This window comes from Hypanus sabinus, chromosome 21 (genome assembly GCF_030144855.1).
Source record: "Hypanus sabinus isolate sHypSab1 chromosome 21, sHypSab1.hap1, whole genome shotgun sequence".
Classification (NCBI taxonomy): Eukaryota; Metazoa; Chordata; class Chondrichthyes; order Myliobatiformes; family Dasyatidae; genus Hypanus; species Hypanus sabinus.
The window spans coordinates 53,813,930-53,841,098 of record NC_082726.1 but is presented as its reverse complement, the minus strand read 5'-3'; the positions used below and the strand labels follow the sequence as shown (position 1 = coordinate 53,841,098).

The 27,169-nt window shown below is 41.5% G+C and overlaps 1 protein-coding gene across 6 annotated transcripts in view; it reads left to right on the top strand.

The window, feature by feature from the left end:
• kcnma1a (potassium large conductance calcium-activated channel, subfamily M, alpha member 1a) overlaps nt 1–27,169 on the top strand; it is a 924,908-nt gene that overhangs the window by 484,243 nt on the left and 413,496 nt on the right. For all 6 annotated transcript variants that reach the window (XM_059946553.1, XM_059946552.1, XM_059946549.1 and 3 more), the window contains one exon: nt 24,879–24,972. In XM_059946553.1, the coding sequence (XP_059802536.1) occupies nt 24,879–24,972 (94 nt within the window). The remainder of the gene's footprint in view (nt 1–24,878; nt 24,973–27,169) is intronic.

Here is a 27,169-nt window from a genome sequence, read left to right as displayed (position 1 = left end):
GGTGGTGGTAGTAATAGAAACACTGGGGACTTTTAAAGAGATATTTAGATAGGTACGTGAATGTGAGGAAAATTAACATTGTGTAGTCAGAAGGGATTAGTTAGCTATTTGATTACTAATTCAATTGGTTCAGGCCGCACTTTGGGCTGAACAATCTGTTCCTGGACAGGGCTATTCTACGTTCTAAAATATAGATAGCAAGATAAGCTCCTAATCTTCATAATTAAAGTTATCCAAATGGATATTGCGCAAATAAGCCATTTAGCTTGGAGGGTGGAAGTGTTATATGGACATCTTTCAGGCAAAATAGCAAGGGTGAATGTCCAGTCTGCAAATTATTGATTTCCTTTGCCCCCTGTATTTGAGCAGGACTGTCTTGCAGGCTGAAATGTCCCTGAACCCTGGTTTTCATGTGTTAATATTTGCAGGATATGAGCCTTCCCTGGCTGGCCTTTACTTACAGACAATTCCTAAATGCCCTTGAAGTGAGCCACTTTCTTGTCTTTTCAGTGGAAGAATTCTCAGTGTGGTGGTGTAGGGAATTACAGCCAGTGACAGTGAAGGCACTACAATATATTTCCAAGTCAATGTGGCATGAGACTAAGAGAGGAATTTGCAGGTCGTAGTGTTGCTGCCGCTCTTGATTAAGTTGGTGGTAAACATGACATGTCTGTGGGTATCACAAAATGTGAGAGGAACTCACCAGGTCATGTAGCATCTATGGAGAGGAATAAAGTGTTGATGTTTCAGGCTGAGACCCCTCATCAGGACTGAAAAGGATGAATTGAGAAGCTGAGAGTTGATAGGTGGAAAAGGTAAAGGACTGAAGAAGAAGGAATCTGATAGGAGAGAAGAGTAGACCATGGGAGAAAGGGAAGGAAGTGGGGAACTAGAGGGAGGTGATGGCCTGGTGAGGAGAAGAGAAAGGGTAGGAGGGGTGCAAGAAAGGGGAAAAAGAGAGAAGGGACAGGTAGAGAAATTGCCAGAAATTGGAAAAATCTGTGCTCATGCTGTCAGGTTGAAGTCTATCCAAACGTAATATGAGGAGTTGCTCCTCCAACTGGAAAGTGAGTAGCCTCATTGTGGCAGTAGAGGAGGCCATGGACTGACATGTTGGAATGGAAATGGAGAGGGGAGTTAAAATGGTTCGCCACTGGGAAATTCTCCCTTTTGCGGATGGAGTGAAATTGCTCAACAAAGCAGTCCCCCAATTTTGTTGGGTGCTGTTGGAGTGACAGTAGTATAACAATGGTATTCTATAGATGGCTTCCACTTAAGGAATGGTCTGCTGGTAGTGAAAGGCCATTTGCTTAAAGCATTGTTGGGCTTGCATGCATACGTTCTGGCCTAATTATCAAGGCATGCTTTCATTGGGTTATGAAGAGTTCAGGAGTCACCATGACAGGATGCTGTGTTCTGGTTTTGGTAAAGCCAACATTTTGTTAGTTTTTCAGGAGCACAGGATCTTTTTGCATTTAGTTACAAAGGTTAGATGTTGTACATTTGGCAAAAGAATGCTTAGGACACTGACCAGACTTAGTGACTGATAACTCGGTGTTGGCTCAGATCTACCCAGACGGTTTCTGCAGTACACACACTAAAGAATGTGCTGGTTGCACCCCATTTTATTATTTTTCATAGCCTTGTAACACAAGGCCTTGTCTTTCTCTGTACTGGAGGATGCAGATCTGGGAGGTGTTACTGGTGTAACCTAGGCAAGTAAGTTCAGATAGCAGAATAGGCAACATCTATGGAAAAGAATAAGCATTCAAATGTTTCGGGCTGAGAACCTTTATCAGGCCTGATGAAGGGTCTTAGCCTGAAACATTGACTGTTTATTCATTTCCATGAATGCTTCCTGACCCGCTGAGTTCCTCCAGCATTGTGTGTGTGTTGATCTGAATTTCCAGCCTCTGCATCTCTTGTGTTTACGAGTAACTTCAGTGCGTTTTTTTTTTACATTGTAGTTATTGTATTTTCTCTCAGATCACAGCTTTATGGAGTTTAGGAAATGAACTAAACACAATCTTTTACATTGAGTACAAGCCACAATATTATGTAACCAGATGGATTTGTGGAACTCAGTATTTTAATCAATGATACTTTATCTCAAATTGCAACTTCTTTCAGGTGGCTGTACAACTTCAGCTGAAGACTTTTTATGTTCTCTGGTGACATTTCCCATGAGATCTTCAAATCTAATCTTTATTAGTTGGTTAAGGATCTTTTTCTAATGAAGTTTATTTTGGTGGCACTCCAGACTCTGCTTCATGGTATTTACTTGTACTTTCCCTCAGCATCTGTTCACTCATCTTGTGTCTGTGTGTTTGAATTCAGAAATTACTGTTTGAAGTACATGATTACTCAAGTGTTGTCAAGTACTTGATTAGCTACATGAAGCTCCCTATTTTACCTGAAGGATTTGGATCCAAGACACACCAGTGAAATTGAAATACATCATAACAAATGCAAAGAATCTACAGAATCAAAACAGCATTAGATGAAGCTGTTTGCCCCACTGAGTTCCTGCTGCCTCTTTTTGATGAAACAATGTCAGTCCCTTTCCCCTTGTATCCTGTATATCATTCACCCTTAAGAAGGAGCCTAATTCAAGTTGGAGGCTCACTCTGATTCCGTTTTCACCATCTCAGCATGCAATGAATTTTGGGTTGGAACTACATTTCACATTTAAAAACTTCTCACATATTGAGCTTTTGCCTTATACTTTTCATCCGCCTCTTAATCCATGAACCATTCTCTAATGGAAACTTATCTCTTTTCACTCTACTTACACTGCTAGAGTTCTATACAGATATTGGAATCTCCCCACAATTTTCTTAGCTCCCAGGGAAACAGGTAAGGCTTCTCCATTCAAATATTTTAGCTCAAATCCCCTGTCTCAGGGACCATCCTACGAAGTCTCTTCAACAGCCTCTCCTGGATTTCACATCCTTTTGAAAGTGACATGAAATAGATGCAAACTGCATTTCTGATCTAACTGATGTTTTAAGTCCATTTTATGTAACCTGCCTGCTTTTATATTTCACAACACCATTTATTCCATGGATTCCATATACTTTACTAATGATGACCTCAAGGTGACCTGGCACACTTCATGATTTATCCTTGTGGTGAACCAGGTCCTCTATACCCTCATTCTGTTTAGTTCTGTCCTCTTTTTTTATCATTAATATCTACCTTTAAGGAGGAGGTTTGACCTCAATGATATTGAAAACGCAACCCATTTTAGAGAGAATTGTGAACATAAGATGATGCCATTTAATCTTGTTTTATTCTGTACTGTACTTCTCTGAAATAAACTTTATCTACCAGTTATCTTCTCCTTCTGCCAGCTGATCTGTGCTTTCCCTATAACTACTCTCCTCGTTTTCCACATGCCCATGGTTGTGGTTGCTAAGTTCTTCCTTGCTTCAAACTCATCAAGTGGATAAATTGTTAAGTTCTGGGGATGTGTGCTTTTAGGTGTGTGCTGTTTGTTGCACCTTCTAAAGTCTGGCTCTTCAGATTTTTAGTTCATGTCATTTCTATTTCTTACTTGGCCATCATAATTTGATCTTGTTCCAGTCTTTTCTTTCAATGATGTTGAATTTGATCTCTGCCAACCCTACATGACTCAACTTTCATGTTCCCTGAGATTTTCACTGTGTTGTGTGCTCTCTCCATCTGTTTGAAGTAATGCCCAATCCACTGAAGCCCTGCAGATTAACACTTGTGTACTGGTTATGTTGCTTGAATGATGTAATGTTGTGGATATGTGTGTGAATCCCATTATGGCAGCTAGCAAACTTAAATCCAGTGAAAGGAATAGATCTGGAATAAACAGCATGCAGCTATAGTTGACCAAAGCATTACCCAAGCATGGGTATCCTGGTCCATAAGATGTAAGAGCAAGATCTGGCCATTCTGCTTCACCATTCAATCATGACCCATTTATTTTCCCTCTCAAACCCATTATTCCTGACTTCCCCCCATAACCTTTGGCACACTTACTAATTAAGTACCTTTTAACCTCTGCTTTAAATATACTAAATGACTTGGCCTCCAAGCCATCTGTGGCAATGAATTCCACAGATTCACCACCCTCTGACTAAAGAAATTCCTTGTCAACTTTGTTCTAAAGGGACATCCTTCTATTCTAAGGTCGTGCCCTCTAGTCCTTGACACTCCCACTACTGAAAACATACTCTCCATTTCCATTCAATTAGGTAGGCATTTGAATATTTGTTAAACTTTAATGAGCTCCCTCCTCATTCTTCTAAATTCCAGAGAATGCGGGCTGAGAACCACAAAACGCTCCTCATATGTTAATCCTTTCATTTCCAGGATTATTCTTGTAAATCTCCTCTGGACCCTCCCCAATGCCAGCATATCCTTTCTTAGAAATGGGGCCCAAAGTTGCTCACAATACTGGAGGGAAGGAGGGCTGTCTAATTTCCCTGGTTTGACCAAATGCAAACCTAAATCCATGGTATTTCAATGAATTAATTAAATGCCTTATAAATTGGCCCAGAAATCGAGTCACTGATACTTCTACAAAGGCAGTTAGACTGTCAATAAATACTAGCTTTTCTAGTGATGACCTTGTCTTATAAATTAATCAAAATCACTGCTCAAGGAGCACTAAAAAGCAGTCCTCTTACTATTTGTGGATTGGAAAATAATCATTGGATAAAATGATTATGATTATGGTGTGAATTGCTCAGTTTGTGTCACACAGGCATCTTTACCTCAGTATCTTCATACCTGGTTTTGTTGATGGTAGGTCATATCCCTTGCTATGGAAGGGACTTAGCCCACTTATATTCTGTAGCCCTCAATGAAACATAGTACGTCATAAACCATTTTCTATCCAATCACTCCAATGCACAGTGTGCCAATCAGAGGTGCTAGGTCTACTTGTGGGTAAACGAGGGCATGGCCATTTCAGTTTGCCTCATTATAGGAAGGATGTGGAAGCATTAGAGAAGCTGCAGAGGGGACTTACCAGTATTCTTCCAGGATTAGAGAAAATGTCTTACAAGCAAAGATTGAGTGAGCTAGGACTTTTCTTGTTGGGGTGATGGAGGATGAGACCAGGACTTAATAGAGGTCTATAAGATTAGGAGAGGGTCAGATAGAGTAAATAGCCTACCCCTTTTTCCCAGGGCAGCAGTGACCAATACCAGAGGACATTTCTGGCAAATGGAGGATGGTTTAGGGGAATCGTCAGTGTTAGGTTTTTTACACACAGTGTGTTGGATACCTGGAATGCACTGCTGGAGATGATGGTAGAGGCGGATACACTAGGGACATTTAAGGGACTCTTAGATAGGCATGTGGATGTAAGAAAAATGGTCTGTGTAGGAGGGAAGGGTGAGACTGATTGTGAAATAGGTTTGTATCGGTCAGCACAATATCGTAGGCCGAAGGACCCATACTGTGCTGGGCTGTTCTATGTCCTATAATGGGACCACAGTTAGCAAAGTATTTGGGATCCTGTGTTGTAAACAATCTGTCATCTCTGGTCAGATGAATAATTGCAAAATGTTGCCCAACATCCATACGTCTTGATTTTCGTGGCACTGAACGCACATCAGTGTTCTCAGTCTGTGGTTGACGCCATCAATTAGGTACCAGCAGCTACATCCAGAGAGCATATCACCCTAATGCACAATGACCTTCCATTTTAGAGGCCAAGGATCGGGGTAACCTTAACCCAGGATGTCACACTGGGAATCATCTTCATCTACGGGCAGTGCAGAATCTACATAGGTCATGACACTCTACCGTTTGCATGCACGTCCTTCCAAGCACCCAGTCACACTGATGAGTGGATTGTTATGTTCATGGTACTGAGAAGCCGGGTGGCCGTGAATAGTACACACAGGAGATGGAGAGGTGAGGAGCAAATGTGCTGCTGTTCATGCTACTTGTGAGTCATCTACACAGGATACCCTTTCATATCATGTTCGGTACGTAACACACACAGAAGCTTGACAGCAACCCATAAGGGTCAAAATATACACGAATACATAACATCCTCCTTCCCATTTATTTTAAATGTTTCTCCCCATTCCCATACACAGACCAACTGCTGAACTACAACATTCAATGGAGTAATCAAATTCAGTCAACAACAAGGAACATTTTTTTTCTAAACTAGGGGAAGTGGGTAGACTGCCTCTATTCTCAGACATAACTTGGGGCTTATTCTGTCTGGTGTGCTGAGAGTAAATCACTAAATTAGAGAATAAGTCTGTCAGGAGGTCACGTGTTCCTGTGAGGGTACTGACAACCTGGGGGTGATGCCAAAGTAATTTTATCTCTGGTGTATTTATAGATCTTGGCTTGGCTACTGCATTGTCAGTCGGGGGCACCTCAGAAAGCACAAGTGATGCGGGAGAACTGGGTGTGTCATTTGACCTTAACGGAGGTTCTGCGGTCATTATCTCAAAATCCTGTCCCATTTCTACAACTGGATCTGGAATGCTCAGATTGTGTTGGTTTTCAGTAGCCTCAGAAGTGTGCATTAGCTGCGCTTCTCCAGATATTGTATTTACTAGTTTCCACTGTGTACAACACAGGACCAGTTTGTGCCACCACAGTCACAGGTGCCCACTTCATTCCAGAGATATAATTCTGGGCAAGTACTCTCTCTTGCTGTGAAACCTCTGCATTTTGCTTTGGGACATCTCTCTGCTTAGGTTTTCTGTTCATTTAGTGCAATGTGTTTTGCGTTAAACATGTCAAACCAGGGGCGAAACTGACTTTTCATCAGTGCAGTGGCTGGAGCCATTTTGGTTGTGCCGTGAGGTGTGTGGCAACAAGGAAGCGCTAAGACACTTCCCACTGAAGTCTTGAGGGCTTATTTCTTTGTTTATATGAATCATTCAGGAAAATTATAAGTGGTTGGATGATGTGGTGCAGACTAATTGTGCTGAATACTGTTTGTTTCCATAAATGCCTTGAACTCTTCAGGCAGGAGTTGTGGGCCATTGTCACTTACGAGCTGTTGAGGAGGTCCAAAATGGCTAAAGATGGAATGTAGGTCGTCAATACATTTTTCAGATGTAGTGCTCATCATAATGGCAACCTCAGGCTATTTGCTGTACACATCCACCATGGCCAAGAACATGAAGCCTTCTATAAGTCCTGCAATATCTATGTGAATCCTCCGCCATGTTTCTTCAGGTCATTCCCACGGACGCAAAGGCGCAAGTTGAGGAATGTTTTTCACTCATGGACACTGTGGGCATGCTTTGGCCTTCACTTCAATAATTACATACAGTCCTGGCAACCAGAAGTAGCTTTGTGTGATTTATTTCATGGGCACTATGCCACAGTGCCCTGCATCAAGCACTTGCTTTCTTAATGGTGGAAGAACGGCAACACAGTAGCCCCATAGTAAACATCCTGCTTGGACTGTGAGCTCCTTCCATCGAGCCTGGTAAGGTGTCAATTCTATGGTTGGCTCTTCATTCCATTCATGAGTTACCATGTCTACCGTTTTAGATGGAACAGGGTCAGTACCACGTTTAATTCCAGGTAGAACTGTAAGTACTTCCTTGAAGTAAAGGATCCCTGTTGGGAATAGCTCTGGAGCTGTGACAGCTAAGGGAAGTCTGGATAGTCCATCAGCATTCAAATGGTGTTTGGATCTCCTGTGCTTTATATTGTACTGATGTGCAGATAGTAACAGAGCCCAAGGTTGCATTTGACCAGCAGCCAGGGAGATAATGCCCACATGTGGACCAAAAATTGACGTCAAGGGGCCATGATCTGTCAGTAACGTGAATTGTCGACCAACGGGGATTTGATGGAATTTCTTAACTCCAAAGATAATTGCGAGAGCTTCCCTCTCAGTCTGGGCATAGTGGCTTTCTGCTTTGCTTAATGTCCTTGACGCAAAAGTGATTGGCTGCACTTCATCTGGCGGTATGATGTGTGAGGTAACTGGCCCCACACCCTAGAGTGATGCGTTGCAGGCCAACTATACGGGCAATGACAGGTTGAAGTGTGTGAGTGCTTTAAACTGTGACAAAGCTGTTTTGGCCTTTTTAAGAGCCTCTTCACTGAGATGTGTTTACAGACAGTGTGTTGATTTAATTAAAATCTCATGAAATAGTTGCAGCATGCCAACCAGGTTAGGAACTAACTTCATGTAGTATGTATAGTAGTCATAGAAACATAGAAAACCTACAGCACAATATAGGCCCTTTGGCCCACAAAGCTGTGCTGAACATGCCCTTACCTTATAAATTACCAAGCAACACCCTTGTAGATCTCCTCTGCCCCCTTTCAATGGTTTCCATATCCTTCATCTAGTGAGGCAACCAGAATTGAGCACAATACTCCAGGTGGGGTCTGACCTACATCCTAGATGGCTGCAACATTACCTCTCAGCTCCTAAACTCAGTCCCACAATTGATGAAGGCCAATGGACCGTATACTTTCTTAAGCACAGAATCAACCTGTGCAGCTGCTTTGAGTGTTCTATGGACTCAGACCCCAAGATCCCTCTGATCCTCCACACTGCCACAAGTGTATTACCATTAATACTATATTCTGCCATCATATTTGACCTACCAAAATGAAACACCTCACACTTACCTGGGTTGAACTCCATCTCAGCCCAGTCTTGCATCCTATCAATGTCCTGTTGTAACCTCTGACAGGCCTCCACACTAACTACAACACTCCCAACATTTGTGTCATTAGCAAATTTACTAACCCATCCCTCCACTTCTTCATCCTGGTCATTTATAAAAATCACAAAGAGTAAGGGTCCCAGAACAGTTCCCTGAGGCACACCACTGGTCACTGGCCTCCATGCAGAATATGACCCATCTACAACTACACTTTGCCTTCTGTGGGCAAGCCAGTTCTGGATCAACAAAGCAATATCCCCTTGGATCCCATGCCTCCTTACTTTCTCAAAAAGCCTTGCACGGGGTACCTTATCAAATGTCTTGCTGAAATCTGTATACACTACATCTACTGCTCAGCTTTAATCAATGTGTTTAGTCACATCCTCAACAAATTCAATCAGGCTCATAAGGCATAGCCTGCTTTTCACAAAGCCATCTTGACTATTCCTAATCACATTATGCCTCTCAGAATCTTCTCCATCAACTTACTAACCACTGAAGTAAGACTCACTGGTCTATAATTTCCTGGGCTATCTTTACTCCCTTTCTTGAATAATGGAACAACATCTGCAACCGTCCAATCCTCTGGAACCCTTGATAATGCAAAGATCATCGCCAGAGGCTCAGCAATCTCCTCCCTCACCTCCCAGAGCAGCTTGGGTACATCTCGTCCAGTCCTGGTGACTTATCCAACTTGATGCTTTCCAAAAGCTCCAGCACATCCTTTTCTTAATATCTACATGCTCATGCATTTCAGTCCACTGTAAGTCATCCCTGCAGTCGTTAAGATCCTTTTCCATAGTGAATAATGGAGCAAAGTACTATCTCTGCTATCTCCTCTGGCTCCATACACACTTGTCCACTGTCACACTTGATTGGTCCTATTCTCTCATGCCTGAACCTCTTACTCTTCACATACTTGTAGAATGCCTTGGGGTTTCCTTAATTCTGTCTGCCAAGGCCTTCTCATGGCCCCTTCTAGCTCTCATAATTTCATTCTTAAGTTCCTTCTTGCTAGTCTTATCACCTTCTAGATCTCTATCTTTATCTAGTTTTTTTAAACCTTTTCTAAGCTCTTCTTTTCTTCTTGACGAGATTTACAACAGCTTTTGTACACCATGGTTCCTGTATCCTATCATCCTTTCCCTGTCTCATTGGAACATACCTATGCAGAACTCCACACAAATATTCTCTGAACATTTGCCACATTTCTTCTGTACATTTCCCTGAGAACATTTGTTCCCAATTTATGCTTCCAAGTTCCTGCCTTCAGCCTCATATTTCCCCTTATTCCAATTAAATGCTTTCCTATGCACACGAGTGAATCTGCAGATGCTGGAAATAAGTTATAAAAAACACAAAATTGCTGCAGAACTCAGCAGGCCAGACAGTATCTAGGGAGGAGGTTGTGGCGACGTTTCGGGCCGAAACCCTTCAGAGGTAGTGACGATGTTTCGGCTCAAAATGTCGTCACTACCTCCTCCCATAGATGCTGTCTGGCCTGCTGAGTTCTGCCAGCATTTTGTGCTTTTTTTAAACGCTTTCCTAACTTGTCTGTTCCTATCCCTCTCCAATGTTATGCTAAAGGAGATAGAATTGTGATCACTATCTCCAAAATGATCTCCCGTTGAGAGATCTGACACCTGACCAGGTTCATTTCCCAATACCAAATCAAGTACAGCCTCTCCTCTTGTAGGCTTATTCACATATTGTGTCAAGAAACCTTCTCGAGCACACCCAACAAACTTCATCCTATCTAAACCCCTCACTCTAGGGACATGCCAATTGATATTTGGGAAATTAAAATCCCCCACTACGACAACTCTGTTATTATTACGCCTTTCCAGAATCTGTCTCCCTATCTGCTCCTCGATGTCCATGTTACTGTTGGGTGGTCTATAAAAACACCCAGTAGAGTTGTTGACCCCCTCCTGTTCCTGACTTCCACCCACAGAGACTCTGTAGACAATTCCTCCATGTCTTCCTCCTTTTCTGCAGCCGTGACACTATCTCTGATCAACAGTGCCATGCCACCACCTCTCTTGCCTCCCTACCTGTCCTTTCTGAAACATCGAAAGCCTGGCACTCAAAGTAACCATTCCTGCCCCTGAGCCATCCATGTCTCTGTAATGGCCTCAACATCATAGTACCAAGTACTGATCCATGCTGTAAACTCAGCTGCCTTGTTCATAATACTCCTCGCATTAAAATAGACACATCTCAAACCATCGGACTGAGCACGTCCCTTCTCTATCACCTGCCTATCCTCCCTCTCGTACTGTGTCCAAGCTTTCCCTATTTGTGAACCAACCACCTCTTTCTCGGTCTCTTCAGTTTGTTTCCCACCCTCCAGCAATCTTAGTTTAAACTCTGCCCAGTAGCCTTAGCAAACCTTCCCACCAGGATATTGGGCTCCCTGGGATTCAAGTGCAACCCATCCTTTTTGTACAGGTCACTCCTGCCCCAAAAGACATCCCAATGATCCAGAAGTCTGTATCCCTGTCCCCTGCTTCAATCCCTCAGCCACACATTTATCCTCCATCTCATTCTATTCCTATACTCATTGTCACATGACACAGGCAGTAATCCTGAGATGACTACCTTTGTTGTCCTGCTTCTTAACTTCCTTCCTAACTCCCTGTAGTCTGCTTTCAGGACCTCATCCTGCCTACGTCATTGGTGCCAATATGTACCATGACCTCTGGCTGTTCTCCTTCCCACTTCAGTATATCTTGGACATGATCAGGAACATCCCAGACCCTGGCACTTGGGAGGCAAACTACCATCTGTGCTTCTTTCCTGCATCCACAGAGTTGCCTGTCTGACCCCCTAACTATGGAGCCCCCTATCACTGCTGACATCCTCTTCCTTTCCCTACCCTTCTGAGCCACAGAAGGGTAGATCTTAATTCACTTATATTCTGTGATGATGGAGCCTGCATGATTGCCTTAACCTTTTATTGTACCTTAGGAAGCCCTAAGTTATCGATCACATGGCCTAAATATTCAACCGAAGGTTGAAAAAACACACACTTGTCCTTCCAACCTCTTAGCCTATACTCCTTGAGACTTTGTAGTGTAGCCTCCAAGTTTTGTAGGTGCTCACATTCACTTTTCCCAGTCATGAGTAAGTTATCCAAATGGCATTGCAGTCTTGTCAACCCACTCAGGGTCTGGTCAGTCGCTCGCTGAAAAAATGTGGGAGCTGAGCTGATGCCAAGCAAAAGTCTTCCGTACCTGAACATTCCTTTGTGAGTCATTATGGTTAATAGTTCCTGTGACTCTGGCTCCATAGGCATCTGCAAGTACCCTTGACACAAGTCAATCTTGCCAGATGTATGTCCTCTGGCCAATCTTGCAAAAAGATTATCAATGACAGGAATGAGGTATTGTTCAACCGTAAGAATCAGGTTAATGGTTACCTTGAAGTCTCCACAAATCTTTGAAGACCATTCCTACTTTAGGACAGGATCCACTGGAGTTGCCCATTTACTTACATACACTAGTTCCAATACTCTACTCAGGACCAGTCTTTCCAATTCAACCTCTACTTTTGATTTGAGGGCATATGGAACAAGCATTACTTTCAGGCATTTGGGTGTGTGTTGAGTTTAATAGCCATCTTAACAGTGATTCCTTTCATACAGCCCAGATCTCCATTGAATACTTTGTGTATTTCTTCAGTTCCTCTGGTAGACCATTGCTCCTGCTAATCAAGTGCACTTTGCTCCAGTTGAGTTTAAGCTGCTCCAAATTCAAGTAGCCCAGAAGTGCTGGATAATTTCTTTTAACAACGTACAGTGAGAAATTTCTTTCTCTGTTTGTTAATGTCCACTGTAATACGCAACACTCCCCACAATGGAACAATCTCACCAGCGTAAGTCTTTTAAAGTGAACCTTGCCCCTTCTGGCAACACACGCAAAATGCTGGAGGAACTCAGCAGGCCAGACAGCATCTATGCAGAAGAGTGAAGAGTCAATGTTTTGAGTGGAAACCCTTCATCAGGACATACCCTTATGGAGTGTGATTTCTCCTTGTAAGTTTCTGATACCAGCAACACTTTTGTCCACCTGTATCCTGAATGTGGCCCCAACCAACCATGGGGGGTCACCCAACAGCTGTCTTTGTGTCCTGAAACAGATAAAGCATACACAGCTTCTTCAACCATAGAGTGAGTGTCATTCTGTCCATCCTCAGTATGGTTCACCTTAGTCACATGTTTCCTTTTGTTTTTGCAATAGTCATATTTCTTTATTACTGGGCTTTTGATTGATATTGTCTTTTTGCTTTTATAGCGCATTCAATATGTACCTTTTTGCCAAAGTTTCAGCAATCTAAATCCGTATAACAGCGTTCTCTTGCTGAATGCCTGGTTTTGCCACAATGATAACACTGATTGTCAATTGGTATCTTATTCTCAAAGTCAGCAGAAACTTTATGAACTTTGAAAAGTGCACTTATTAGCTGTGCTTCTTTAGCTGCTATCTTCATAGATGTACTAATCTCAGTTAGCTGCTGTAATGTCGGTCTGTCTTCTGTAAGTAAACGTTTCTGAATTGCCTCATTATGCAGACCACATACCATGTAACGCATCATTCAGCAACTGCCCAAAGTCACAATTTTCAGACATTTGCTTCAGCACCACCACAAACTGAAAAAATATTCACCTTCCTCGTGATTCCCTTTGGAAAATGTAAACCTCTCAGCAATAACCAAAAGTTTAGGTGAACAGTGGTCTTTTAAGACTTCAACTATGTCCTCATAAGGCTTAGTAGGTTGCACTAGACCAGGGGTCCGCAACCTTTACCACTGAAAGAGCCATATGGACCCGTTTCCCACAGAAAACACTAGGAGCCACAAAACCCGTTTGACATTTAAAATGAAATAGCACTGCATACAACGTTTTTTTTGCCCTTATGCTATGTATAAACAAACTATAATGTGTTGCATTTATGAAATTGATGAACTCCTGCAGAGAAAATGAAATTACATTTCTGCATGCAACAAAAACATTTTGAACTCCGAAAAAAAGATGTTGGGTTGAAGGTTACTCCATAGTTAGCCTACCTTGGATCGAAAAATTAAAAGAAATCGTGCACTGGCGGGTGTCAGGCATTGGCAGTGGTGACGTATATTAATAGCGATAAAAAACACATAGCGGTGTGCTAAACGCAGCGCTAAAATAACGACACGGAGTCGGTAAACTGCAGTCAAAGATAACTTTATTCGAAATAAACAGCCTTGCTTTAAAGCCTCCCTCAACCCGCCCCCCCCATGGACGCGGATGCTCCAAAAGACATGTACTCACAAACCCCCGTAGGCTATCTCCCTTAGCCGGAACGGTGGCTAATTGTGAGCCGGTTTGGACGTGCAAGGAAATGGGGTCTCTACAACGTTTTATTTAGATTGTACAAGATTACCATAATCTTCAAATTTCGAATTACATTTCAAAAACTAACAAACTAACATAAAATACATTTTAATTAAATACTCATCATTTATTTTCCAAAGCCACGGGGAGCCGCAGCACAGAGATGAAAGAGTCGCATGCGGCTCCGAAGCCGTGGGTTGCTGACTCCTGCACTAGACTGTATAATAAATTAAGGTTTTTTGTACCCATCACAGTCTGAAAAGTTGGAACACGAATGTTGTCTGAAATTTGATTTGCCAGTGAAAGATATTCAAATCTTTCAATATATGAGCTCCATTGTTCTGCCATTTTGTCATAAGCCCCATGCTTCCAAACATTGACGCCATTTTCAAACACAATCATGTTTCAGAACAGTTGAAGTTAACTAGTTGTATCTCTCTCTCTCTCTCTCTCTCTCTCTCTCTCTCTCCTCTCTCTCTCCTCTCTCTCTCCCCTCTCTCTCTCCTCTCTCTCCTCTCTCTCTCTCCTCTCTCTCTCTCCTCTCTCTCTCCTCTCTCTCTCTCCTCTCTCTCTCCTCTCTCTCTCCCCTCTCTCTCTCCTCTCTCTCCTCTCTCTCTCCTCTCTCTCTCTCTTCTCTCTCTCCTCTCTCTCTCTCTCTCCTCTCTCTCTCTCTCTCCTGTCTCATTCTCATTCTTTCCCTTTGGATTTTTTCACTTTCAACACTTCCTGCAGCCATTTTCTTTTCACACAACCACATTGTACAGCGGTATACCGCCAGCGTTACACACTGACTTTTCTTGCTGAAGAGAACAGAACAATAAGCATTGTGTGAGAACTTGTCATGTCGTCGCCTGTTCTAATATTTGTGGTACTGGGAAGTCTGCTGGCCGTGAATAACACACGCGAGAGGTGAGGAGCCAACATGTTGCTTGTTACTTTACTTATAAATCATCTACTCAGAATGCCTTCTCACATTATGTTCAGTACGTGACACACAGGAAAGCTTGACAGCATTGGTCAAAATACACGTTAATACATAACATGGATATTTTTCTCTTGAACAGCGGATGATGAGATCTGACTGAGGTTTATAAGATTATGAGCGGCACAGACAGAGCAGACATGGCTGAAATGTCTAATACATTTATGGTGAGAGGGATATGTTCAAAGGAGAGGTGCAAGTGAAGTCTTTTTTTGCATGGTGTGGTGGGTGCCAGGAATCCAATGCCTGGGATGATGATTGGAGGCAAACGTGATAGGAGTGTTCAAGAGCCTCTTGGATAGGCACATGAATCTGCAAGAAATGGAATATGGACATTGTGTAGGCAGAAGGGATTTGTTTAGTGGACATTTGATTGTTAATTTCATTAGCTCAGCACAATATAATGGGTCGAAAGGTCTCATTCCTGTGCTGTACTGATATATGTTCTATATTCTATACCCATGTATGCCACCTCTTGAACTCCTGTGCCATTACCCCAACTGCAGAGGATATAAACTGAGCAATTGAAGCTCTCTGCCACTGCCTTTGATTCTTTTTTCCATCATTCCTTTCACGAACTTCTCTTCCTCAAATTTAGCAAGGGCTTCCAAAATGCTGAAATAACTTTGATCACCTGCAGAAGCGTGAAGGATTGGAAAGACCATGCACCCTTCAGCCTACCCTGAGATGCACCTTCTCTTTCTGGCCATTCATCTGCTTCAGATATTGATCTGGAAGTGGAGCTCTGAATAATTATGTGACGAGTTCCCCCTCAGAATTTGAGTGCAGTCAGTATGCCATCATTCTGGGGAACTTTGTACCAGATCAAGAATTGGTGTCATATTATAAGCACTTTTAAAATGTTTTCCACTCTCTGCATCATTCAGCCAGGTACTGCTTTTGAGGCATTTCTTAACCTGAGATGTTGAGGCTTGCTTCATGTTTTCTTGCTTATGAACTACCTTTATCTCCCCTGTGCTGCTGACTGAAGAATACCAATATTTAAAGCTTTTCATCTCATCAAAATATCTCATTTATCGATGGTTTCAAAATATTTCTTTAATTAGATAGATTGTGTGTATTCACCAAACAAACCTTGGAATATTCCCTATTGACTGCCTGGGGAAAAAAGTGTCCATTCTGTCTATGCTTCACCCTCCCATCATATCATACACCTCTATCAAATGAAGAAAACTTTTAGAAGTAATCTCAAGCTGACTTGGGACTGGTCGAAATTACTTTCCCATGGAATGGGGCCAACTGCTTTCATCTTGGCCTGGTACAGTGTGTTACCTGTCTACTTGTAAATCAAGGGTGCTGCTTGTTCTGTGCTGGAGTTATCGCCATTCATTCATCTACAACCAAGGCAGGATGCAGTGACAGATGGGCAGTGTGTTTGAATTTACTGCTTTGTCCTTTGTTGGATTACTCAGGATCACTGGAGCCTGCCAAAGGTTTTGATTATGATTATCTGCATTATTTCATTCCCGAAAATCCTTGAGCAGACTTTAATTTTCGGAATAATCTCAGTATATTTCAATTTTATATTTGAATGTGCAGGTAATCGTTTAGATAGTTGGTAAAAATGTTGATAATGGTTTGACTGAAATCTGGATTATTGAAGGGTAAGTATTCCGTTTTAATATATAGCTTCTGGCTCCTTTCGTCAAGAGCTCTCTGTGCTTTCATGGATGCCTATTTCTTTCTTATCTTTCATGAAATGTACTCCATGAGACTTTGACAAGTCTGCTGTAGTTTCCTCCCTCTTTCTGTGCAGCCCTGCCCTCCTGCAGGGCTCTAGTTAACACTGGGACATTATGCTCAGATTCTCTGGCACACATGTGCTCCCAACATCTCTTGAACCAAGACCATGACCAGACATTTCAGTTTGACACACTCTCTGTTTTATTCAGGCTGGGTTACTGTTTTATCTGCAGAGTGGCTGCTGTTTTTCAGTGCTCAGGTTGCTCTGCTAATCAGATAGATGGGTCAGATGGGTCACTGAATGGTTGTGCGTGGAATGTGATATGCGGAGGATTGTACAAATTCTGTCTGGCATCTGTTCAGGATTACATACACTGTTAGAATTGTTAAATTCTTTAATAACTTTCCATTGCATTCTGGCACTCATCTTAGCAACTTCTTGACACAGTTTTTACATTTGTCTTATGAGTTGTAACTCCCCATTTGGTTCCTAACACTTTGGAGTCAGTGTTTGCAGCTTGCATTATCATTTATAGCAGAAAGCATAGGTGTGTGTTCTGACCTTTCTCACTTTTTGGAAGTTGCCAACAACTGCATTTATCTCATAGGGAGGGTATGAGTCTGAGGCATGTCAGCTGCCAGATCTTCCATTTTCTTTAGGTAAGACTGCTTTGTTGAAAGCCAAGGCTGCAAACCAGACAGTCATCCAGTTGGCTGACATAGAAATTTGAGGTGGATCTGTGACCCAAACCAATTGATCCTTGCCCTCCTTCTCTGCATTCAGTCTTTGAGCTTTTGCAATGACTTTACCATAGTAGCCAGGCAGAGTGTCACATACTGCATTAGGCACTGGGAGCATGGTGTTAGATATTGGCATTGCCAGTAGGAGCACGTATTACACATTGGCAACATAGGTATTGGACATCTGGAGCAGGGTTTGGATATTGGAATCATAGTATTGGACATTGGGGATACAGGCATTAATTGTTGGGAGCATTATATCAGATGTTGGCAGCATGGTATTGGACATTGAGGACAAAGGTATTAGATATTAGGAGCATGGTTTTGGATATTGGGGGCTTGGGTATTATATGTTGGGAGCACAATATTGGATGTTGACATACAGATCTTAGACTCTGGGACCATGGTATTAGATGTTGAGATACATGCATTATACTTTGGGAGCACGGCATTGGAGATTGGGACACAGGAAATAGACTTTGGGAATATGGTGTTGGACATTGGGATACAGGTAATAGACTTTGAGAGCATGGTGTTGGACATTGGGATTCAGCTAATAGACTTTGGGAATACAGTGCAGGGCATGGAAGATATGACATTAGATACCTAAGCACAATGTTGAAAGGTGGGAGCACATTTTTGGACATTGAGACCATTGTTTAATACTGAGAGGACCATGATATTAAAGATTGGATGAATGGTCCTAACCACTGGGAGTTTGCTGTTAAAAACTGAGATTGACTGACATCAGCTGGGGACTCATTCCTCTAATCCCACTTCTATAATGGAAAGTAAAGAATGTCCTGTGCACTTTTGACCTAAACACTATGTTGGAGTGAACCTTGGATGTATTCATCAGGAGATTGTGATGGTTGCTCGTGGCATAATCCTCCTGGCAAGGCGTTTTGCTTGGGAGAGGCTGCCACTTGAAATTGTCCTGAATCAAAATTATTGGATGGATGTGTAAGCACAGTGAGCAACAGGAAGTATGTTCTTGAGTGACACAGGAGTGCAGTTTCTGTCTCATGATGCTGAGGCCTGTAACTCACTGAACTTTAGAAGAATGAAGGGGAATCTCACTGAAACCTATTGAACATTGACAGGACCAGGTAAAGTGGACATGGAGAGGGTGTTTCCTATAGTGCAGGAGTTCAGGATCAGAGGACACAGTCTCAGAATAGGACCACCCTTTGAAACAGAAATGTGGAGAAATTTCTTTAGGCAGAGGATGGTAAATCTGTGGAATTCATTGCCACAGACAGCTGTGGAGCCCAAATCATTGGGTATATTCAAAGCGGATGTTGATAACTTTTTAATAAGTAATGGCATCTAAGGTTATGGGGAAAATTCAGAAGAATGGGGTTGACAGGGATAATAAACCGGCCATGATAGAATGGTGGAGCAAGCTCGATGGGCCAAATTCTGCTCCGATATCTTATGGTCTTAAATAGGCAGTGTGAGTTGCATGATATAATTTGTAGAAACTGGTCACTGGTGTTTAGCTCCTTGAAGGGCAGCCCTTTCCGAGCCTCAAGGGTAGAGACACCCCCTCTGCTGATGAGTCAAACCTCTCTGATTCATACACTCTTTCTGCAGGACAGTCCTTTCCAGCCCATGTTACTTCACAGAGAAAACTAACCTATAAGTTAAAGGAAACACATGCTGGAACATTCTGAAGGAAAGCCTGATAGGAAGGAGGAGATATTTGCCAAATTTTAGACCACCAGTAGGCTCTGCTTTTCTGTATAGATTCAGTATTTTACATCTCTTTATCATCTCAACAATCTGCTTCAGATCATTGCAAAGTATCCTAGGAATGCTTGCAGTAGAGTCACTAGGGAAGTACTGAGTGTTAAAGGATAGAACATAGAACAGTATAGGACAAGAACAGGAAAAGACCCCTTGGCCCTTCTGGACTGTGCCAAACCATTAATCTGCCTAGTCCAATTGATTTGCACCTGAATCATATCCCTCTATACCCATCTCATCCATCTACCTATCCAAATTACTTTTCAATGTTGAAATCAACCCTCCATTTCTCTTAAATGCTGAAATCAAACCCGCATCCAGCACTTCCATTGACCACTCGTTCCATGTTCTCACCATCCTCTGAGTGAAGAAATTCCCTATCATATTCCCCTTAAACATTTTACCTTTAACCCTTAACCCATGACCTCTGGGTGTCACTTCACCCAACCTCAGCAGAAAAAGACTGTTTGCATTTAAATCATTCAAATCTCCCCTCAATATTCTACACTCTAGGGAATAAAAATCTTAACCTATTCAACGCTTCCCAATAACTCAGGTCCTCAAATCTCAGCAACAACCTTGCAAGCTTTCTCTGTACTCTTTCAATCTTATTCACATCATTCCTGTAGGAAGGTGACCAAAATTGCACACAGTATTCCAAACTGAGTCTCACCAACATCTTATACAATTGCAACGCAATATCTCAATACACATACTCTACCGAATACATTGATTTATGAACGCCAAAGTGCCAAAAGCTTTCTTTACGACCCTTTGTCACCACTTACAAGGAGTTACGGATCTGTACAATGTGAGGTGGTGGGAGTCAGTTAATCTTTGCAAAATTGAAATCAATGAAGATCTTTTGAGGTGAAGGCTATAAAGATTATTTGGTGGCAGAGAGATGTAGATGGTGGAGCTATTGTCTCACAGTGCCAGAGACTTGAGTTCAATCCTAAGCTTGGGTCCCATCTGAGTGTGGAGTGTGCACTTATTCCGTGTGACCACATTGAAAGTTCAAAAGCATTTATGCCATATAGAACTTTGAATTAATCTTCTCACAGGCGCCCACAAAAGAAAGAAACATAATAGATTCCACGAGAAACCACACACAACAAAAACTGACAAGCATCCAATGTACGTGGGTTTTCCCTGAGTACTCCAGATCCTTCCCCCTGCTCAAAGACATGCAGTTTGGTAGATTAATTGCCCCTTGTGTATAACTGAGTGATAGAATCTGTGGAAAGATGATGTAATGTGGGGAGGATGGGATTAGTGTAAGATTATAAACACAAGAGATTCTGCAGATGCTGGAAAACCTGAGCAACACACACAGACAAAATGCTGGAGGAACTCATCAGGTCGGGCAACACGTGGAGCGGAATAAACAGTTAAAGGTTTAGGCTAAAACCTTTCATCAGAATTAGTGTAAATGGGTCGATAATCATAAGCACAGACTTAATGGGCTGAAGAGCCTTTTCTGTGCTGAATCTGCCATGAAGCAAGTGGGATTAACGGACTGCTCAGTGTAATTGAAAGCTAGGACAGAGCTGAGAGCCAAATGGCCTCTCTAACTTTGCCCTTTATTTCTCCACAACTGCAAGTAAATGTTCACTAAATACTTTTTAGATTGTATCATAGGTTTTTAAAGCAAAAACTGTATTGTAAAAGAGATGGCCTAGATAGCCTGTAAAAAAATAATATTCACATCACCCTGAATATGCCTTTTGGGACTGGTTTTGGAAAACCTGCTTGTGCCTGTGGTTATATTTCATGGTTCATTTTCATGCTTCTATAATAAGGATGATATTTAATTTGGACTCTGTTTTAGATTTTGAGAGAAGATTGCTCTCAGTCCAAACTTCAGCTCTTAGAATTCTTATTGTCTTCTTGATGAGTGCAGACTGTTTGGCTTCAGTGAAAAGCCTACACCAAAGTGCAAAGTGATCAGTAACTGCTCGAGCAGTATTCCTCAGAGATGTGTTGCTCTAATCAATGTGATGACTTTGCTGTATTTTCAACCCCTCCATAAAGTAGATTTAAAATAACAAAAATAAAATCAATAGTGACATTATCTTTTTGGTTTTATCAATTCTTTAAGTGAAGTGATAAAAACATAGCACATAATTTTAGGATTGTGTCATAGGTTCTTAAAGCAAGAAATATTAACATGATGGTGATGGATGTAAAGGTCCAATAGCATTCTTTCAAAGTACAGAATGCACAGCCTCAGAGTACAAGGACAGTCCCTTTAGAAAAGAGGGTGAATTTCTTTAGCCAGAGAATGGTGAATCTGTGGAATTCACTGCCACAGATGGCTATGGCCAAGTAATTGAGTGTATTTAAAGTGGATAGGTTATTGATCAGTGTGGGTGTTAAAAGAAGGCAGGAGAATGGGGTTGAGAGGGAAAATAAATTAGCTATGATTGAAAGGTTGAATGGCTGAATTTGAGTGTTATCTCCTGAAACAAAAGACACACTAAACCATCCTTAATATTTTTATCGTTCCCATGCAGAATGTTAATTCCTGATGAAATTGTTATATCAAACTACCAGTTTAGATATTTTCACTGTGGCTTCAGTTTCCATTTAACTGATAAAATTCACAGTACATGTAATCACCAAAAACTTGAGGTATTTTGAATGTGTTTTTTTTCCCACAGCTCCTGGCTTGCCAGAAAACCTATTGAATCCTATAAATGAACAGACTGACATTTTGAGATGAAGAACACGTCTGATTTAATCTATTTCCAAAGCTGTTTAATTCAAAAGAAAGTTTGTTTGTTCAAAATGTCACTCTGAGGGATTCAAGTAGATTTGACAAAATGGAAGAAGCTTGATTATTTTGACCATCTTATTGAAATGCTTGTGGTGCAGTCTGTAGGTCGACAAGAGAGCATGTTCTTTACAGATTACAATCAGCAGCTTCTGAGGTCCTTTTCCCCAGCTGCATTATTCCCACTGCAGCTCGTCACGGTTTTGCACCGATTTTGTCAGTATGTAATCTCAAATGTAATTAAACATGCATCAAAAATGTCAGTCATTTTTAATGAATTTAAGTATTTCCCTTTAGCACTTTAAATTCACATAATGCAACCCATGGGACATTGTGGCCTGGTGTGTTTTCTGGAATAAAATGTATTATTTGTGTGGTGGCTCACTTTTCTGGTCACTGCAACCTTTTGTACATTTTCAGACTAGATTTTATATTGCAAGTGTGTTTATGGATGTTGTCAGAGACTCAGTTACATTGAAATGTAGAACAAATATTGAACTGGATTCAGAACCTAATCCCGGCTGTCTCTGAAAGACTTTGCTCAATTCCCCTTTCTTCCCCACATTTTAACCTCTGACTGGTAGTTTTAAAATATCAGTAATTAATTAAGTAGTGACTGAACAAGACATATCTCTTCTATATAACAGCTATTAGTTGACATAATTTTCTTCTTGACTGTAACAGCCTTTCTCTTGATAAGGGCTTCCCAGTGACCATCACTGCTCAGTGACATCTCCCTTCCCCCAGCTTTAGCCTTTCCTTCCGTGGACTGGATAAAATTCATGGTTCGGCCGTTATTCAGCAGATTTATTGTGGGTCTGTTGCACTGTCTATAAATTCACATGCTGCTATATTTAGAAACTATATATTGGCATTTGCTGGTGTGACAGTCGAGGCAGACTGTTACTTGTTATGAATGCAAAGCGACCTTCAACAGCTTTGTTCTCTTAACACTGGAAGCGCATTGTAGAATCCCACGAACAAGCAACTTGAGACTCTGAATATTAATTATGTTTTATATTAAAAGAGAAATGTGAGAGAATCTACAATGAAATATATGCACTGATAACGCTGTGTGAATTGCTAGATCCACTTGTAAAACATCTTAAAGCAAGATCTGCTCTTGAAGGTGAGGTGTAACTGAAATGAGCCATGATCGAATGACGGACCAGACTCGATGGGCCGAATAGTCTGACTCTGCTCCTATGTCTTACAGTCTTCATTGGCCCTGAAGTACTAAGAGCTGCTCAGTGTCAGCTTAAAATTGACAAATGAGCCATTTGGCCAAACCAAGTCCTGAGCAACTCTGAAATCTCCTTACTTATAGCATTAGACTCACAGGCCATCAAGTGGAGGCCTGGCCAAGTTGAGCACCTTTGCAGTTGGTTAGCTTATTGTATTTATTTATTTTTTATTTATTTAGAGATACAGCATGGATCAGGCCTTTCCGGCCCAACACCTGCCAACCAAGCTATTTAACCCTAGTCTAATCACAGGACAATTTACAATGACCAAACAACCTACTAACCTGTACATTTTTGGACTGTGGGAGGAAACTGGGGCACCCGGAGGAAACCCGCGTGGTCATGGGGAGAACTGCAAGCTCCTTACAGACAGCGTTAAAATTGAACTCTGATCTCTGAGTGGTAATGAAGTTGAATCTATGTTTGAACCAGAAACTTTACCTTCAGCAATATTAGCAGATGTTACCTTTAGCACTGCCTGTTCGATTCCCATCATCAAATGGTGTCTAACTGTCCCTTACATCCAATGGAAGTTCCTGCATTGGGTGTGAAATTGGCGTGCACCAGTAAATGAGGGAGAAAAATAAATTCCTAATTTTGAATTATAAGTGGGAATTATTGGAGATCTACAGCATTGGGGAAGGAAAAATAACAAATGGTATGTTGGCTTTAAATAAAGCTTAAATCAGAGCTGTGCAATGCTGGACCTTTCCAGCTTCTTTTATTAAATGCTTCCAACCTTGAATTTTAATTTCTTTACTTGCATTTTATATCCATCATGCATAATTTGTGTCCAACTCCGGAAGACAAATGGAACACTGAAAATGTGCTACATTTTCAGGATTTGATCATTAATTTTTTTTAATATATAATCGAATTCTTTGCAGTTTAAGCATCACATCAACTTGGAAATGACTTTACTCATTTGCATGGAAAGCAATTGGTTGAATACTTTTAAAAGTTGCATTACTTTTAAGAACCCTCTCTATAAGTTACTAGACTACAGCTCACGGACAGATGAGTAAATGTAAATATTTCTAAAAAGTAGAGTTTAAGAGTGTTGTAATTCTAATTTTCTTTGTTTGATTTGCATGTGTTACAAATACACACATCAATAACTGGTGCCTGATACTGTTACACAAGAAGAGATCCTCTATCTTAGCACTCGCTCTGGCTGCCTCTCCTGTGGAGAAAAGCAACGCTGCATGAATTTAATAACCCTTAAAGCACTGCTAAAACTCCTCGCACGTCTACCAAGATTTAATATATTTAAGCGTGTGTTACAGTGAACAGATTCTCCATGCTTAACAGATCATGATAATTCTTAAAATGACTTCTAAGTATTCAGTTCTTTAAGGGTTAACCAAGGACCAACAAAGTTCTGAATGATAGCTGCTTTGTACTCTTTTGTTTTTGCATGAAATTTTTTTTACAGCAAATCCCACGTATTCCTGATGCATTATCGGTATTCCCTAATATCGGATGCTCTCTCCTCGTGTGTGCCTAATATGAAAAGAACAGTTTACTTGGAAAATTGCTAAGATAATGACTCTTGCTGTTCAGGGGTGTAATGAGGACTGGAAATGTTTCATTGTGGCCTGTGTTTTCTGTGTGTTGCATCATTCTGATTCAAACTAAGCTTTCCTTTCCTGTGTTTTACTAGCCCAATAGAATCCTGCCAGAATTTCTACGATGATTTCACATTACAGATTGACATGGCATTCAACGTGTTCTTCCTCCTGTACTTTGGACTGCGGGTGAGAATTAAGTTGCATTTAAATATTAAATTGTAACTTAAATTGTATTTAGAAGGTGACAGTCTTTATTTTAGTTTATAAGCAAACTTATTTCTGATTTATTATCAAAGAAATTCACCTTGATGAAATCTGACGTGATAGTCTATGTAGCTAAATATATATGAATGTATACATACACTCAGTGGCCACTTTATAGGTACAAGAGTGGAACCTGGTGTGGTCTTCTGTTGCCGAAGTCCATCCTCTTCAAGATTCAACATGTTGTGCCTTCAGAAATGCTCTGCTGCACACCATTATTGTAATGCATGGTTATTTGAGTTACTGTCATCTTCCCATCATCTTAAACCAGTCTGCCCATTCTCCTCTGACCTCTCTCATTAACAGTCTATTTCCCCCCACAGAACTGCTGTTCACTGGATTTTTTTTTTTTTTGTTTTTCGTACCAGGCTCTGTAAACTCCAGAGACCGTTGTGTGTGAAAATCCCCGGAGATCAGTAGTTTCGAAGATACTCAAACCTCCCTGTCTAGCACCAACAAACATTCCACTGTCAAAGTCACTTAGATCACATTACTGCCCTATTTTGATGTTTGGTCTGAACAACAACTGAACCAACCACTTGTCCATGTTTGCACGCTTTTATGCATTGAGTTGCTGCCACATGAATGTCTGATTAGATACAGTATTTGCATTAATGAGTAGGTGTACCTAATAAAGTGGCCACTGAGTATTTAATGCATTAAAATTCTGGATGCTTTCTGGCTGTTTCCTGTTGCCATGATTCAGCAAGATTTTTGTGACAAGACCTCCCGCCTGATTTTTAATGGGAACAAAAGTGTCTAGTTGTTAAAACGTTGTTCCTGTAAAAAAACAATATTTCAGCATCTGGACACTGGGGGTGCTGAGATTCAAATCACTCAGATTTTCTTTCTACCATCCGTCCCCCACCTGCAACAGAGGTTCCCCAAAATACTTATGAGGAGAGGCAGCAGAGTCGCTGTTTGATGCACCATCAAATGTTTATATCAGGTCTAAGACGGCCATTAACCATTTCCAGGAAACACTCGTATGTTGATGGCAGAGTTAGTTCAAGTGTATTAGCCCTCCATTGGTTCTTTTGTCCAATATTTTCACCCTGAACCGATGAGTCAAGCTCCCTTGAACTCCCGTTAACAGCAGGATGCAAACTATGGACCAGAGTGTGAAAACTACAGTGTTTTAACTCAGTCTGCTGAGCTGGTGTGAAAAATGCAATGGCAGTTCAACAGCTGCACCAAAGTAAGACACTGCTCCTTATTTGTTATGCCGTTGCAGCATTCCATAACAGGGTATTGGTCTTCCTTGGGAGATGCAGGCTCACTGTTAACAGGGTGAGTTGGAGAGAACAATGTTCTGGGACAGTTAACATTCCTCAAACCCAGCGCCATGCCTTGCAAGAATCATAGTCATATCCAGTGGCTGGTTTCTCCTGTGAATCCACCTGTGTACCTGCAGTGTCCCAGCTCTATAGTGTATTGGCAAAGCAGCACTTTTGTATACCTGAATATATTGAAAGGCCTGGATAGAGTGGACATGAAGAAGATGTTTCCCTATAGTGGGATAGTCTAGTATCAGATAGCACAGCTTCAGAATACAAGAACGCCCCTTTAGTACAGAGATTAGGAGGAATTGCTATAGCCAGAGTGTGGTGAATCTGTGGGATTCATTGCTACAGACAGTTCCAGAGGCCAAGCCAGTGAGTATATTTAAAGGAGAGCTTGGTAGGTTCTTGACTGCTAAGAGCATGAAAGTTTATGTGGCAAAGGCAGGACAATGATTTGAAAAGCGTAAGAAATCAGCCATGGAGTAATAGCAGAACAGACTCGATGGGCTGATTTTCCTAACTCTACTCTTATCCCTTATGAATCACAAGGTACAACCTTGTCCCACATTGTTGGGAAGGACCAGAGATTGGGAAAGGTCAGAAAGGAACAGGGTGAACAACTCTTTGGCAAGAGCAAGGGGAGTAGAATTGATTGGGAAGGAGCAAGATTATGGGACTTGACTAGGAAGGAGAAGGGGGAGAGGGACATTAGGAATGGGCAGGAAGAGGACAAGGAACTGATTTGGAAAATAGTCATAATGCACAGAATGGCTGTTTGTCCTGGTTCTCCAGCAATGTTCAAAAATTTGGGTCCGATTGCTCAGTATCATACCAAA